The 17,815-nt window shown below is 40.9% G+C and overlaps 1 protein-coding gene across 6 annotated transcripts in view; it reads left to right on the top strand.

Moving 5' to 3' along the window:
* lrp8 (low density lipoprotein receptor-related protein 8, apolipoprotein e receptor) overlaps positions 1-17,815 on the top strand; it is a 447,631-nt gene that overhangs the window by 391,836 nt on the left and 37,980 nt on the right. For all 6 annotated transcript variants that reach the window (XM_061975707.2, XM_061975706.2, XM_061975705.2 and 3 more), the window contains exons 14-16: positions 511-652; positions 12,511-12,663; positions 15,405-15,764. In XM_061975707.2, coding sequence (XP_061831691.2) covers positions 511-652; positions 12,511-12,663; positions 15,405-15,764 — 655 coding nt within the window. The remainder of the gene's footprint in view (positions 1-510; positions 653-12,510; positions 12,664-15,404; positions 15,765-17,815) is intronic.

Genomic DNA, 17,815 nt, shown 5'->3' with positions numbered 1-17,815 from the left:
TAGGAGCGCAAGACAAGAAGTAAAACACTACACACAGGAAAACAACAAAAACCTCTAAATAAGTCAGGGCGTGATGTGACAGGTGGTGACAGTACACCTACTTTAAGACAAGAGCTATATTGATGCACGCTTGGTTATGCTTTAAAGTCATATCCAACAATTGCGACAACGACTTTTTACTGTCAATATCGGCTGCTGAGTTTCAGTTTTTAATTATTTCTGCTGGTGGTGTGCCTCCGCATTTTTTCAATGGAAAAAATGTGCCTTGGCTCAAAAAAGGTTGAAAAACACTGCATTACAGTACATTCAGAAAGTTTTCACAGCTCTTCAATGTTTCCACATTTTATGTTACAGTCTTATTCTTAAAATAAAATTAATTAATTTGTGTCCTGAAAATTCTACACACGACATGCCATAATGACAATGTGAAAAGTTATTTTTTAAATTTTGCAAATTTAATAAAAATAAACAAATAAAACAAATCACTCATTTCATAACTTCTCTGTCTAGGATCGCATATACTGGACGGACCTGGAGGATGAAGCAATTTACAGTGCCAACCGCCTGACGGGGAATGATGTGGCGAAGGTCGCTGAGCACCTCAATAACCCTCTGGACCTGGTGGTGTTCCATGAACGCAGGCAGCCAAAGGGTAGGCCGGCCATGCTTTGCTACGCATATATGACATAATACGGTGCATTTTTCTTTCTAAACGATGATTACATGAATTTACAATTCATGTTTGCGATGATTGCCTACTGCTAATATTATTTGCTTGGCGAGTTACTGTGGTCATATCTGGGGATAATAATATAATATGATATAATTACCTAATTTCTTTCAGGACAAATTGTGTACAGCATTAGATTTTAGCACTGTGCAACTACTTTTTCACACACTCTTGTGTACATTCGTATTTGTGTGTCCACTGTGCTTTCTTTTCTTCCAACAAATGGGTACAAAATTTGCGTTACAAACATTCTGTTGTTTATTACCATGGTCCTTTGCACCCTGGCATATGACAATTAGCATTTATATTTTCATGCCTCGTTTCCTGCCCTCAATCAAAGCTCAAAGCGCTCTCGTCAGTAGGGAATTAATTGCTTTGTCTCATTATAAATCCAAGACTTCTGCTCAAAGACATATCACAGCAATTAAACATGCATGCCAAGCAACTACTATGTTCGACAAGACTAAATGAACTCCTTAAGCCTTCTCAAATTATTCCAAACTAAATTCTGTCCCTTCCTTATTTTACCTTTCATCCCGTTTTCATTTAGCTAAACTATTTTGCAAAAACATGGTGACCCCCAAGAAACGCGTGTAAAATGTCAATGAATGAATAAAATTAACTTTCACTACAAACATATTTCAGGCCATTACATGCTGTGTCACTGATAAGAATATCATGGGATATTTCCACTAATGTCCTCATTATCCCCTGTGGTGCACAGTGTTAGTGCTGGGCTAGAAAATGTCTATACTGGGATCGAATCTGAGCCAAAGATGTGTGAGGAATGTATGCAAATATTGTTTATAGCAGTGTTTTTCAACCACTTGGGTTAAAAGTATTTTTTGCAAACCAGTAATTATAGTCTGCAAATGATGTGTTGTTGCTGAGTGTCGGTGCTGTCTAAAGCAGTGTTTTTCAACCTTTTTTGAGCCAAGACACATTTTCTGCGTTGAAAAAATCTGGAAGCACACCACCAGCAGAAATCACTAAAAAACGAAATTCAGTTGACAGTAAAAAGTCGTCGTCGCAATTGTTGGATATGACTTTAAACCATAACCAAGCATGCATCAATATACAGTAGCTCTTGTCTCAAAGTAGGTGTACTGTCACCACCTGTCACATCACGCCCTGACTTATTTGGATTTTGCTGTTTTCCTGTGTGTAGTGCTTTAGTTCTTGTCAAAACAAAACAAAAACATCTAATGAGAATACAATAAATCTTTTGGTCTAACTCGGTGGTACATTTTCTTTGGCTCACCAACACAGGAGAAGGACAGCACTAAAGTGCAAACGTTGTCACATATAGAAAAAAATAAAAAGACCCAATAAGAACAGAAAATAGGAATACAAGCGAAGATTTTCAAAAGTATCAGTAAAAGCAAAAAAGTTCAGGTCAAACTTGGATTTCTTTCTTTCTTTCTTTCTTTCTTTAGTTTATTTCGAACATAAACACACTTGCAGCATAACACATCACACAATTTCATATCATTCACTTTACATCATGTCCGAAAAGGAGTAGGAAGAAGCAAAGCTTATTTAATCCTACCCCTTTCCCACTTCAGAGCGTTTACAAATATATACATCATTTACTGACCTTTTTATAATAGAGTGACATCTGTGAATTAGTATATACAACAGTTTTGTAATATGTAATTAATTAATTCAGTCACTATTAACACACTGAGATGAAGAATACATTATTTTCAATAAGGTTGAAAGTAATTCTCTTAATTCTTCTTCTTTGTACTTTGTAAGCACTATTCATTTGAACAACCTCTTAAACTGGATCATATCATTACAATGTTTAACATCATTACTTAATCCATTATATAATTTTGTCCACTTTGCCGCATTAAGAAATTACATTCAAGCTTTAAGTATAAAGTATAAAGTCAAGTATAAAAATAATTTCACATAAATAAATCCATCCATCCATTTTCTACCGCTTATTCCCTTTGGGGTCGCGGGGGGCGCTGGAGCCTATCTCAGCTACAATCGGGCGGAAGGCGGGGTACACCCTGGACAAGTCGCCACCTCATCGCAGCACATAAATAAATAAAAAAACATATTTGTAATGGGAAAGGGGCTCAAAACGAAATTCAGCTTCGGGCTCCAATTTAGCTAGGAGCGGCCCTGGTGACCCTAAACAGGGTTCGCAGTAGACAGTCATTTAATGAATGGTTCCAATCACTTGTATGTATACAGGTAAAAGCCAGTAAATTAGAATATTTTGAAAAACTTGATTTATTTCAGTAATTGCATTCAAAAGGTGTAACTTGTACATTATATTTATTCATTGCACACAGACTGATGCATTCAAATGTTTATTTCATTTAATTTTGATGATTTGAAGTGGCAACAAATGAAAATCCAAAATTCCGTGTGTCACAAAATTAGAATATTACTTAAGGCTAATACAAAAAAGGGATTTTTAGAAATGTTGGCCAACTGAAAAGTATGAAAATGAAAAATATGAGCATGTACAATACTCAATACTTGGTTGGAGCTCCTTTTGCCTCAATTACTGCGTTAATGCGGCGTGGCATGGAGTCGATGAGTTTCTGGCACTGCTCAGGTGTTATGAGAGCCCAGGTTGCTCTGATAGTGGCCTTCAACTCTTCTGCGTTTTTGGGTCTGGCATTCTGCATCTTCCTTTTCACAATACCCCACAGATTTTCTATGGGGCTAAGGTCAGGGGAGTTGGCGGGCCAATTTAGAACAGAAATACCATGGTCCGTAAACCAGGCACGGGTAGATTTTGCGCTGTGTGCAGGCGCCAAGTCCTGTTGGAACTTGAAATCTCCATCTCCATAGAGCAGGTCAGCAGCAGGAAGCATGAAGTGCTCTAAAACTTGCTGGTAGACGGCTGCGTTGACCCTGGATCTCAGGAAACAGAGTGGACCGACACCAGCTGGACTGCTGCTGAGTGGTCCAAAGTCATGTTTTCTGACGAAAGCAAATTTTGCATTTCCTTTGGAAATCGAGGTCCCAGAGTCTGGAGGAAGACAGGAGAGGCACAGGATCCACGTTGCCTGAAGTCTAGTGTAAAGTTTCCACCATCAGTGATGGTTTGGGGTGCCATGTCATCTGCTGGTGTCAGTCCACTCTGTTTCCTGAGATCCAGGGTCAACGCAGCCGTCTACCAGCAAGTTTTAGAGCACTTCATGCTTCCTGCTGCTGACCTGCTCTATGGAGATGGAGATTTCAAGTTCCAAGGACTTGGCGCCTGCACACAGCGCAAAATCTACCCGTGCCTGGTTTACGGACCATGGTATTTCTGTTCTAAATTGGCCCGCCAACTCCCCTGACCTTAGCCCCATAGAAAATCTGTGGGGTATTGTGAAAAGGAAGATGCAGAATGCCAGACCCAAAAACGCAGAAGAGTTGAAGGCCACTATCAGAGCAACCTGGGCTCTCATAACACCTGAGCAGTGCCAGAAACTCATCGACTCCATGCCACGCCGCATTAACGCAGTAATTGAGGCAAAAGGAGCTCCAACCAAGTATTGAGTATTGTACATGCTCATATTTTTCATTTTCATACTTTTCAGTTGGCCAACATTTCTAAAAATCCCTTTTTTGTATTAGCCTTAAGTAATATTCTAATTTTGTGACACACGGAATTTTGGATTTTCATTTGTTGCCACATCAAATCATCAAAATTAAATGAAATAAACATTTGAATGCATCAGTCTGTGTGCAATGAATATATATAATGTACAAGTTACACCTTTTGAATGCAATTACTGAAATAAATCAAGTTTTTCAAAATATTCTAATTTACCGTATTTTCCGCACCATAAGCCGCCCTGGGTTATAAGCCGCGCCTTCAATGAACGGCATATTTCAAAACTTTGTCCACCTATAAGCCGCCCCGTGTTATAAGCCGCATCTAACTGCGCTAAAGGAATGTCAAAAAAACAGTCAGATAGGTCAGTCAAACTTTAATAATATATTAAAAACCAGCGTGATGTGGGCGCGCATGGAGTCGTATATCAACATGGACGGAGCTGCGTGAAAAAAGCCACCCGGCCTCTTCGCGTAAACTTACCTTAACCACTCGCTCATCTTTTCTTCATCCATCCATCCCTTCGAGTTAGCTTTTATGATGACGCCGGCTGGAAAGGTCTCTTTTGGCAAGGTCTTCCTTTTGAATATCACCATGGGTGGAAGTTTCTGGCCATTAGCATGGCAAGCTAGAACCACAGTGAAGGATGACTTCTCATTCCCTGTGGTGCGAATATTCACCGTACGTGCTCCCGTTGTATCCACAGTGCGGTTCACAGGAATATCAAAAGTCAGTGGAACCTCGTCCATGTTGATAATGTTCTCTGGCCGGATCTTTTTTTCAGCTATCTTGTTTTTACAATATGCACGGAAAGTAGCCAGCTTTTCTTGAAAGTCTTTAGGCAGTTGCTGTGAAATAGTAGTCCGTGTGCGGATGGAGAGATTGCATCTTTTCATGAACCGGAAACCTGTCGCTTAGTAGGAGCCATTTTGTGGTCTTTACAGATGTAAACACACAAAGGAAATGAAACGTAATATCCGCGCGCTTCTTCTTCTTCTACGGGGGCGGGTGGTTGCTTACAGTAGAAGAAGAAGCGCTTCCTCTTCTATGGGGGCGGGTGCTTACCTTGGCGGTTGCTTGCGTAGAAGAAGAAGCACTTCCTCTTCTACGGGGAAAAAAGATGGCGGCTGTTTACCGTAGTTGCGAGACCGAAACTTTATGAAAATGAATCTTAATATTAATCCATATATAAAGCGCACCGGATTATAAACCACACTGTCAGCTTTTGAGTAAATTTGTGGTTTTTAGGTGCGGCTAATAGTGCGGAAAATACGGTACTGGCTTTTACCTGTATATAAAATGTTAGTTTTTATTGAATAAGACACCAAGAATGTAAGTGTATAAAGAATGTGGGATGTATTGTATGAATTATGAGCGATTAAACATTAAATATTGTAAGAATATGAACGTCCCTCGTTCACTTCCCAGACGACCTCCTCGACAAGCAATCAATCAAACACACAGCAAAAATTTGACAAACACGGCATATACGATAGCTCTTGCTGCCTGCTCTGTAAACATGCCCTAACCACCAAGCCTCGTCTTCTTGCTGCGGCTGTGACGTAGTCCCGGTGATTACCGTAATTAACAGTACAGTATGTCACTAAAAAGCGCGGACTTTCTTGCTTCAGTAACCCTTCCATCCATCCATTTTTAACCGCTTGTCCCTGGAGCCCACCTATCCCAGCTACACTCGGGCGGAAGGCGGGGTACACCCTGGACAAGTCGCCACCTCATCGCAGGGTCAACACAGATAGACAGACCGTATTCACACTCACATTCACACACTAGGGCCAATTTAGCGTTGCCAATCAGCCTATCCCCAGGTGCATGTTGCCATTGGAATACTTTCGATAGTTCAAAACTTAGTCATTTGAAAGTAGCATTGCAAATCCTACTACAGCTTTGATGTTGAAGATTTAAGGAAAAATAATTTGGAAACGTCCGGTGGGCCGGATTTAAAAGCTTAAAGGCCTACTGAAATGCGATTTTCTTATTTCAACGGGGATAGCAGGTCCATTCTGTGTCATAATTGATCATTTCGCGATATTGCCATATTTTTGCTGAAAGGATTTAGTAGAGAACATCGACGATAAAATTCGCAACTTTTGGTCACTGATAAAAAAGCCTTGCCTGTACCGGAAGTAGCAGACGAGTAGCGTGACGTCACAGGTTGTGGAGCTCCTCACATCTGCACATTGTTTACAATCATGGCCACCAGCAGCGAGAGCGATTCGGACCGAGAAAACGACGATTTCCCCATTAATTTGAGCAAGGATGAAAGATTTGTGGATGAGGAAAGTGAGAGTGAAGGACTAGAGGGCAGTGGGAGAGAATCAGATAGGGAAGATGCTGTGAGAGGCGGGTGGGACCTGATATTCAGCTGGGAATGACTAAAACAGTAAATAAACACAAGAAATATACATACTCTATTAGCCACAACACAACCAGGCTTATATTTAATATGCCACAAATTAATCTCGCATAACAAACACCTCCCCCCTCCCGTCCATATAACCCGCCAATACAACTCAAACACCTGCACAACACACTCAATCCCACAGCCCAAAGTACCGTTCACCTCCCCAAAGTTCATACAGCACATATATTTCCCAAAAGTCCCAAAAGTTACTTACGTGACATGCACATAGCGGCACGCACGTACGGGCAAGCGATCAAATGTTTGGAAGCCGCAGCTGCATGTGTACTCACGGTACAGTGTCTGCGCATCCAACTCAAAGTCTTCCTGGTAAGAGTCTCTGTTGTCCCAGTTCTCCACAGGCCAATGGTAAAGCTTGACTGTCATCTTCCGGGAATGTAAACAATGAAACACTGGCTGTGTTTGTGTTGCTGCAGTCGGCCGCAACACACCGCTTCCCACCTACAGCTTTCTTCTTTGCTGTCTCCATTGTTCATTGAACAAATTGCAAAAGATTCACCAACACAGGTGTCCAGAATACTGTGGAATTTTGCGATGAAAACAGACGACTTAATAGCTGGCCACCATGCTCTCCCAAAATGTCCTCTACAATCCGTGACGTCACGCGCTGACGTCATCATACCGAGACGTTTTCAGCAGGAACCCGGCCGTATTGGCATGTGTTGCAATGTTAAGATTTCATCATTGATATATAAACTATCAGACTGTGTGGTCGGTAGTAGTGGGTTTCAGTAGGCCTTTAAAAGACCTTGCATGGTCCGTGGGTCGTATTTTGCCCAGGTCTGAACTAATTCCAAAATGCACGCAAATGCGTATATTTCAGTCGATGGCTTATGATTTTACCTTGAAGTCATTGGTACAACTGTCCTTTTTGTTATGGCATTTTTTTCTTCGTATTATTTTTTGCAACTAGATTGCATCGAAGCTTATGTTCCACATTTTAGTTGTGGGGAGACACGAGAGATGACATTTTTAGGACACTGAGGCTATCATAGCTTCTGTAGCATGTTGTTATATTATGTTTCAGTATCTTTCCTGTCTTTGTTTCTTTGCATCTTTGTCTTCTATTGTACCATTTGTCTGCACTTCCAAGTTCCAATACAGAAAATGTAAAAGTGTAGAGTCACTGAAACACTGTAACAGAGGCCCAGGTGTTTCTCCAGCTTTTAATGTCGCGTGACTGATGTTGCTTTTTCCAAGTACATCACATGAATTCTCTAATGCACTGCTCCCTAAAACTGCACATAAGAGGCAGAAACGACCACAACCTGACCTATTTCTGGTGCATCTCTACATGACATGAGCAACGCGGTTTTTTTCAGTCTTGGTTTGGGGATGTAAATATTTTATTTGAGTGTTGAAATCCAAAGTAAAGTTTTGGCAGACCATCTTCATCTTCTATCATCAAGCAAAGTTATGATTCAGTGACTGTATAACAAGTATTAGTGTGGGTTTTTTCAGGTTATATATTGTAAATACCGTGGTCAGTTATTTTTCTGCCTCCATTTATCTAGAACAAAATCAAAACACAGTTTATTAGTGACATGTAAGCAGGGCCGGCCCCTGGCATAAACACTCTTTACGGTTGTTTACGCAACAACTAGATTATGGCGACTGGTCACTTTAGTAGCTGATCATGATTGTTGTTGTCGTGCTCTGCAGGCGTTTGCTTGTTTCTACTGTGATGGACTGAATATACCTCATGAATACAAATATACCTTGTTTCTGCTAAAGTTCTATTCAGCGATGAGTCAACATGTCCTTTGTAATAGTTTTGTATAGGGACAAGCGGTAGAAAATGGATGGATGGTTGGTTTAACAACATGATGGCTGTGTTCAGTCAAAAGTCAACAGAGATAATTGCGAATTTAGCATTGTTTCAAACGCCATCATTGTGACAGATCTACGGATGTATTTAGAAAAGTGCCGTACTCTTGTTTTTTGGCCAAACCTTTTCCCTAAAGATAGGTCTTTAGGTAAGATAATTCGTTTTTTTTTCTTAGTTTATGTATTGTGCTTTGTTTACTTTTTCAATTAATGCAAAAGTGGCGTATCAGTTTTGAATTGGCCTCACTGCGGCAGGAGATATCGAACACTATTTTTTCCCCCTTGGCCCTATCAACATATTGTTTTATCGTTTCATATTAACTTTATACATTATCTGGAATATAAACACATGACTATTGAACATATTTCATTGAACAGGACTGTAGTTGTCAATGTATTATTTGTGTTTATTGCTCATATGTAGTTATTCATAGTAAATACAAATCATTACATCTTGACATGTAAAATATTAATTAGGGATGTCCGATAATGGCTTTTTGCCGATATCCGATATTGTCCAACTCTTTAATTAGCGATACCGATATCAACCGATATATACAGTCGTGGAATTAAAACATTATTATGCCTAATTTGGACAAACAGGTATGGTGAAGATAAGGTACTTTTAAAAAAAATTAATAAAATAAGATAAATAAATTAAAAACATTTTCTTGAATAAAAAAGAAAGTAAAACAATATAAAAACAGTTACATAGAAACTAGTAATTAATGAAAATGAGTAAAATTAACTGTTAAAGGTTAGTACTATTAGTGGACCAGCAGCACGCACAATCATGTGTGCTTACGGACTGTATCCCTTGCAGACTGTATTGATATATAATGTAGGAACCAGAATATTAATAACAGAAAGAAACAACCCTTTTGTGTGAATGAGTGTAAATGGGGGAGGAAGGTTTTTTGGGTTGGTGCACTAATTGTGTAAAAGTGTATCTTGTGTTTTTCATGTTGATTTAATAAAAATAAAAAATAAAAATAAAAACGATACAGATAATTAAAAAAACAATACCGATAATTTCCGATATTACATTTTAACGCTTTTATTATTATATATTATATATTATCGGACATATCTAATATTGATACTTCATTATTTCCTAATATCTAATTATAAATGTACTTGACTTGCATTGTTGTTGGTTGTGTCTTTTATGCACACACACGGGCTCCTCTAACCAAATCTACTTTTGGTCATCAGGCATGAAATCCTCGTTTATCGTTGTTAATTGGTCATGGGCCTGGTCGTGGTATATGAATTTCCGCGAAGGAGAAACTATTCATAAATTGAATAATGTCATTGCTAGAGAATGACAAATATGGTTTATGACCTTCTAAATAGGGTTTGTATCATTATGAAAGCCCTCAAGAAATGAAATAAAACCCACATAGTCAGCTTTTCAAGTGTGATGTGGCAAGGGACGACTATTACAATATTCACCTGGCCTCAGTCAGCACTATAGCCCCGAGCGAAATGGGGCCACAAACAAAATCTTGTTTAGGACCATAAACAGCCTACTGTCGGTCTGCAAGTAACTAAGACAGATCGCTCAAGCCATGCAGTTGCCAGCACCTTAGCTGGACACAGCGTGAAATCATCAACACACAATTAAACACAACAGCTGCTGGGCTTAAAGGCGACGTATGATCCTTCTAATCTACATTTTAAACATTTCCTTGTGGTGTGCGTGCAAGCTCACGCCCAAATGCATGAACCTTATGATTTGATGCATTCGGATTGTTTAACACCAGTATCAAACATCACATTTATTAGTCAGAAAAGAAGAAAATCATAAAAGGTCCCCTTTAAAGCATTTCATGCGTGTCTCTACTGATCTGTGCGTACTGTTACAGTAAATTACAATTGCTGACCTTGATTGGAAAATGTACATACAAACCCCAAAACCAGTGAAGTTGGCACGTTGTGTAAATCGTAAATAAAAACTAAATACAATGATTTGCAAATCCTTTTCAACCTATATTCAATTGAATAGACTGCAAAGACAAGATACTTAACGTTCGAACTGGAAAACGTTTTTATTTTTGCAAATATTAGCTCATTTGGAATGCCTGCAACATGTTTCAAAAAAGCTGGTACAAGTGGCAAAAAAGACTGAGAAAGTTGAGGAATGCTCATCAAACACTTATTTGGAACATCCCGCAGGTGAACAGGCTAATTGGGAACAGGTGGGTGCCATGATTGGGTATAAAAGTAGATTCCATTAAATGCTCAGTCATTCACAAACAAGGATGGGGCGAGGGTCACCACTTTGTGAACAAATGCGTGAGCAAATTGACGAACAGTTTAAGAACTACATTTCTCAACGAGCTATTGCAAGGAATTTAGGGATTTCACCATCTACGCTCCGCAATATCATCAAATGGTTCAGAGAATTTGGAGAAATCACTGCACATAAGCGATGTTATTACGGACCTTCGATCCTTCAGGCAGTACTGCATCAAAAAGCGACATCAGTGTGTAAAGGATATCACCACATGGGCTCAGGGACACTTCAGAAAACCAGTGTCAGTAACTACAGTTTGTCGCTACATCTGTAAGTGCAAGTTAAAACTCTGCCATTTATCAACAACACCCAGAAACGCTGCCCGAGCTCATCTAAGATGGACTGATGCAAAGTGGAAAAGTGTTCTGTGGTCTGATGAGTCCACATTTCAAATTATTTTTGGAAACTGTGGACGTCGTGTCCTCCGGACCAAAGAAGAAAAGAACCATCCAGATTGTTATAGGCGCAAAGATCAAAAGCCAGCATCTGTGATGGTATGGGGGTGTATTAGTGCCCAAGGCATGGGTAACTTACACATCTGTGAAGGCACCATTAATGACAAAAAGGTACATACAGGTTTTGGAGCAACATGTGTTGCCATCCAAGTAACATTATCATGGACGCCCCTGCTTATTTCAGCAAGACGATGCCAAGCCACGTGTTAAAACAGCGTGGCTTCATAGTAAAAGAGTGTGGGTACTAGACTGGCCTGCCTGTAGTCCAGACCTGTCTCCCATTGAAAATGTGTGGCGCATTATGAAGCCTAAAATACCACAACGGAGACCCCCGGACTGTTGAACAACTTAAGCTGTACATCAAGCAAGAATGGGAAAGAATTCCACCTGAGAAGCTTAAAAAATGTGTCTCCTCAGTTCCCAAACGTTTACTGAGTGTTGTTAAAAGGAAAGGCCATGTAACACAGTGGTGAACATGCCCTCTCCCAACTACTTTGGCACGTGTTGCAGCCATGAAATTCTAAGTTAATGATTATTTGCCAAAAAAAATTAAGTTTATCAATTTGAACATTAAATATTTTGTCTTGGCAGCCTATTCAATTGAATATAAGTTGAAAAGGATTTGCAAATCATTGTATTCTGTTTTTATGTACGAAATACACAATGTGCCAACTTCACTGATTTGTGTGTTCTCAGCAGTATCTGTTTATTAATGTAATAATAAAGTATCCTAAAAGCACTAACTGAAGTTTGTATGATTAAAATGCAAATATTCAAAAGACCCTCTGATGAACCCCTGCATGGTTGCTTCCTTCACTGCTCCGCTCTGCGTTGCTGGTGTTTCCGATTATACTTTAATGCTGATGCTACTGACCAAAGTAGGGCTGATCTTTAATTCTTAATGTTCCTTTCCTGTGAGAAATCTGCTCTACGGTATTTCCAAAGCCTAGCATTCATCCGCCAAACATTGTTTTCAGATGTTGCATTGCGCTACAAAGTAGGGAAAAGGACTGAACATTTAGAAATTGATGAACACAGCTTGTCAGCGGAATTCTGGAATTTATATAAGACATTATTTGATTTGAAACATTTGATGTGTTATGTTTCACTTACCGTATTATATGGATATATTTATATATATACTAAAGTGGAACATTCATTTAACCTGATTTTGTTTGTGTGTCTTAGCCCCTGACACCTGTAACACGGGCACTTTACCCAATGGTGGCTGTGAGTACCTCTGTTTGAAGGCGCCTCAGATCACAGACCACTCACCCAAATACACCTGTGCCTGTCCTGATGGCATGGAGCTGGGACCTGATATGAGGCGCTGTGCCACAAGTAAGTTCAGACAAAATGCATATATTTCAATACAAACAGTTCAAGCCACTGTCAATATATGGTGGCTGGACATGGTTATGCATACTGTATGTTTGGCATACCAGGAGCAATTTAATAATGTTTTACTTGGGGATGGGTATCTTTCACATTTGAATCAATAGAGTACAAAGAGTACCTACTGGGTAGTGATATTGACACTCAGCGGTACCGATTTTTGGTACTTTTGTGTTGATGAATACAAATGTGTTTGATTATGAAATATATATTTTTATTTAACATTTAACAGTGAGCTAATAATAACTTAATTTCTTACACTTCTGATTCTCATTTGCAAGTATTACAAAGTAAGTTTTGCATGCAGTTCCAATTGTTAGTGTGCTGCCTAGTCAGGGAGTAGTCTTTGCCATTAAGCTGAAAGTTGTGTCTTTTGTTGCGCCTTACAAAGTGTTCAAACTAAGTATTGTACTTATTGCACATCAGCTGTTTGATTGCAACATGCATCTTAGTTGTAGTTTTCATTACCAAATTTAAAGGTATAGAAATCGCCATGTGTAATCCATGCTAATCAGTAACATTTACCGTTTTTTGAAAAGTGCAGCCTTACTGTAAGCTTGAGTATTTTCTATCAGGCATACTTGCTCTGTTGGCATTGAAAATTGTAACATTACCTAGAAGCAGTCCATCTGAGTCCGCTTTGATTGCAGTTCGGGTGCTTGTTTCCCCGCCAAGTCTTTGAACCGGCCACGTCTGAAACGGGCCGTAATGTCAGATTAAACAAAGGTATCATAGATATTGATTTTACATGAATCGATACCCGGTAGTATGGACAGAATTCAGTCGGTGCCTATAAAAGTACCGAATTCTGTAATTTGATCAAGTAAGGATTATTTTGACTACTCATTTTATTTCTGCCATCCGCCATTAGAGACTCAACTCTACACAAGAATCACCTGTCATTATTTAAGCTATACAGTGTTCCTTCGATTATGGCGGGGGGTTACTTTCCAGACGCCGGTGTGGTAGGGAAATTTTCGCAAAGTAGAGTCAGTTATATGAATTTTGTTATTTGTACAGGCGGAAGGAGACGGCACAGACAGGAGGGACGGCGTATAAGCTCTATTTATATATGTATATACTGTGTATATATATATATATATATATATATATATATATATTATATTGTTATGTAACAGAGAAGGGAAGGAGGCGACAACCAGGGCAGGACTGCGGTTTAGAAGGTTTATTTTAAACCTTTGATGAATACGTGGCGTGTGTATGCTACTCAAAGTGAATGAGTGTTGTGTAATATTAATAATGTAAATGTTACCAAGGGTTGTTGTCAGCAAATGTTGGTTGTATCTTTCGTCGTTATCCAAGGGGGAAGGCGAAGAGGCAGTTCGTGGACAGGCAAAAGGTCGTGGGCAAGAGCAGGGCAGCGTGGTCTGGGTCCGAGCAGGGAGGTCGTGGATCGGGGAGAGCAGTCAGGAATCCGGATGGGTGTCGCGTGACAATGCACAATCACGGAGGACAGGAGAGTCACTGTGGAAAATACAAAAGGGCATGAACCAAGGGGAAACACGGAGAGAGAGAGATCATAACAAGGGCGAGGAAATCACTGGGAAAACAAGGGATGCCAGACGTGATGCTTACTGGAAGGTTAGCGACGTTCTGGCAAAGGTTCCTCGGGTCCGCTGGTCTTTATGCTGCTCCCCCTCGTCAAGTCCAGGTGCGCTGATAAGTAATTGTTTGCAGGCTTGTTGCTGTGTGGGCGTGTTGTGCTCAGCGCGAGCAGAGGCTTGTCTGAGTGTGCTGCCAGTAGAGGGGTTAAGAGAGGTGCCTGCAGCTCCAGCTGCAGAGGAAACGTGAGTTCGACTCCGCGTCATGACATATATACTGTATATAAATAACAATATTAATAAACTAGAGAATGGAGTGTGACTAATCCAAAAGTGTATGGTGTGCGACTATGTGTGGGAATTAACTGGTGTGTGTTACCGGGAGTGTTGAGCGAGAGGCGGAAGTCCTAGAGGGGAAAGGCAGGCTCGAAGGTCCGTGAGACAGGCAGGTAGTCGGGGGCAATAGAGGCGTCAAAGGTCTGTGTCCAGGCGGGAGGTCGAGATCCAAGAGGCAGCCAGGGAAGCAGAGGGAATGCAGGAAGACGAGACACACAGCTCGTAACGTGGGAACGAAGGCAGGCTGCAGGGAGGACGACAAGGAGGACACGAGACAGTTCAACACGACGGGGTTGGGGGGGGAGAACACACAGAGAGAGCAAGAGTGCATAGAGCTAGATGATCACTTACTGTACAGGAACAGATGACTATGTTCTGGCACAGGATAGCAGGTTGTGCAGGCTTATGAAGGCAGGTCTCAGGTGTGTTGATGGCCGGTGATTGATTGCAGCTGCTTGCTGCAGCCGGACTGGCGCGAGTCTTTATAAGCCCTCCACACAGCTTTCACACACACTTACAAACATTCCAGATACTCTTAAAACTAATCATACACTATAAAACCCATGCAATGTTTGCATGAACATTTAAATGGGTACTCAATTGTCAATGTACTCAATGGTACTTCTACTGCACACTGAGATCATAGTAAGTGAGCCGCAAAGTAGCAAGGGAACACTGTATTGCCTAAATTAGGTTAGTTATGTGTACATTTTTCTTGACATTTATTCAGAGAAGTACAACTAATTGTTGCCATAACTAATATTTCTAACTTCTTTTTCTGCTGAGCAGTCCGCGCAAGAACAACCACAACAGCAGTTCCGACCACCACCACTACGACCGTTGCCACAACCGGCACTCCCAGCACAACAACAAAAACCACACCACTTCCCACCTTCGCTGCGCCAACAACAACATCTACCACTACTGCTGCTGCTTCCACCACAACCGTGCATCTGGAATCAAGCGAACCCACTCAGAGCCCCAGGGCCACTTCCTCTGAGCCCCATCAAACCCCTGCTTCCATAAGTCCAAAGACGGCCAGTTTCAGCAGCACCAGTCAGACGTCGACGCCCACTAAAACGCCCTTACTGGGCCCAGTGGCTCCCAGCAGCATTCAGCGGGAGAGCAACGCCAACCTCTCCCATAGAGGTAAGGATCACTCTGAGCAAGTTTGATGCATAGGGCATGCATTTGTGTGTGAATGCATGCTGTGTGTGTACGTGTGTGTGAGAGAGATGCTCTGCAGCCACTCCAGCTATGTATGCTGCTACCCACCATTATCACAGCAGGGAAACACCTTCTCAAGTACTTTCCCCATCTTCTGTCTTTCCCTTCAGTTGTATCTCAAACCATCTAATCAATTTTTTTTTTGTATTCATCTCAAGTCTTTTTCTTTCTCACACCCATGCTCACACACTGTCACGCACGAGTGAGTCGCTAAGCCAGCCTGCCGTGGGTCCCTCATGAGCAGGGTGTAACAGAGCTGTCAGATCTAACTAACGGCAGTGCCCACCACTCTCGCTGTTCACCTCCCGCCACTTTGTCCTCGCTCACTTTCTGACAGCATCTCTTTTTGTCTTCCTCTCCCTGCTCCCATCCTCACATCCACCACTCACTCACACACTCTAAAACTGGCAGCGTTCGAGTGCAGATCACCGGCGTTGCCAGAAAAACACCACTTTACAGTTTCTTAGTCAAACAATGAGAGTGCTTTATGACAGCATGAACAGTGTTTTGTAAGGCACTAAGATTTAATTGTGCTCAGGGGGAGGAGAAACATCCAGAAGAGCAACATAAAACAAAACTAATAAACAACAGTACCTCAAATCTCATGCAATCAGGAGCTTTTGCATAAATCAGTGCTTTTGTACAAACCCCGTTTCCATATGAGTTGGGAAATTGTGTTAGATGTAAATATAAACGGAATACAATGATTTGCAAATCATTTTCAACCCATATTCAGTTGAATATGCTACAAAGACAACATATTTGATGTTCAAACTGATAAACTTTTTTTTTTTGCAAATAATCATTAACTTTAGAATTTGATGCCAGCAACACGTGACAAAGAAGTTGGGAAAGGTGGCAATAAATACTGATAAAGTTGAGGAATGCTCATCAAACACTTATTTGGAACATCCCACAGGTGAACAGGCAAATTGGGAACAGGTGGGTGCCATGATTGGGTATAAAAGTAGATTCCAAGAAATGCTCAGTCATTCACAAACAAGGATGGGGCGAGGGTCACCACTTTGTCAACAAATGCGTGAGCAAATTGTTGAACAGTTTAAGAAAAACTTTTCTCAACCAGCTATTGCAAGGAATTAAGGGATTTCACCATCTACGGTCCGTAATATCATCAAAGGGTTCAGAGAATCTGGAGAAATCACTGCACGTAAGCAGCTAAGCCCGTGACCTTCGATCCCTCAGGCGGTACTGCATCAACAAGCGACATCAGTGTGTAAAGGATATCACCACATGGGCTCAGGAACACTTCAGAAACCCACTGTCAGTAACTAGAATTAGTCGCTACATCTGTAAGTGCAAGTTAAAACTCTCTTATGCAAGGCGAAAACCGTTTATCAACAACTGGGCCTGAGCTCATCTAAGATGGACTGATACAAAGTGGAAAAGTGTTCTGTGGTCTGACAAGTCCACATTTCACATTGTTTTTGGAAACTGTGGACGTCGTGTCCTCCGGACCAAAGAGGAAAAGAACCATCCGGATTGTTATAGGCGCAAAGTTGAAAAACCAGCATCTGTGATGGTATGGGGGTGTATTAGTGCCCAAGACATGGGTAACTTACACATCTGTGAAGGCACCATTAATGCTGAAAGGTACATACAGGTTTTGGAGCAACATAGGTACTAGACTGGCCTGCCTGTAGTCCAGACCTGTCTCCCATTGAAAATATGTGGCGCATTATGAAGCCTAAAATACCACAACGGAGACCCCCGGACTGTTGAACAACTTAAGCTGTACATTAAGCAAGAATGGGAAAGAATTCCACCTGAGAAGCTTAAAAAATGTGTCTCCTCAGTTCCCAAACGTTTACTGAGTGTTGTTAAAAGGAAAGGCCATGTAACACAGTGGTGAACATGCCCCTTCCCAACTACTTTGACACGTGTTGCAGCCATCAAATTCTAAGTTAATTATTATTTGCAAAAAAAAAAAAAAGTTTATGAGTTTGAACATCAAA

The sequence above is a fragment of the Nerophis lumbriciformis genome, linkage group LG14 (genome assembly GCF_033978685.3).
Source record: "Nerophis lumbriciformis linkage group LG14, RoL_Nlum_v2.1, whole genome shotgun sequence".
NCBI lineage: Eukaryota > Metazoa > Chordata > Actinopteri > Syngnathiformes > Syngnathidae > Nerophis > Nerophis lumbriciformis.
Note: the sequence above shows the minus strand (reverse complement) of the source record. Positions and strands in the feature narration are given on the sequence as shown.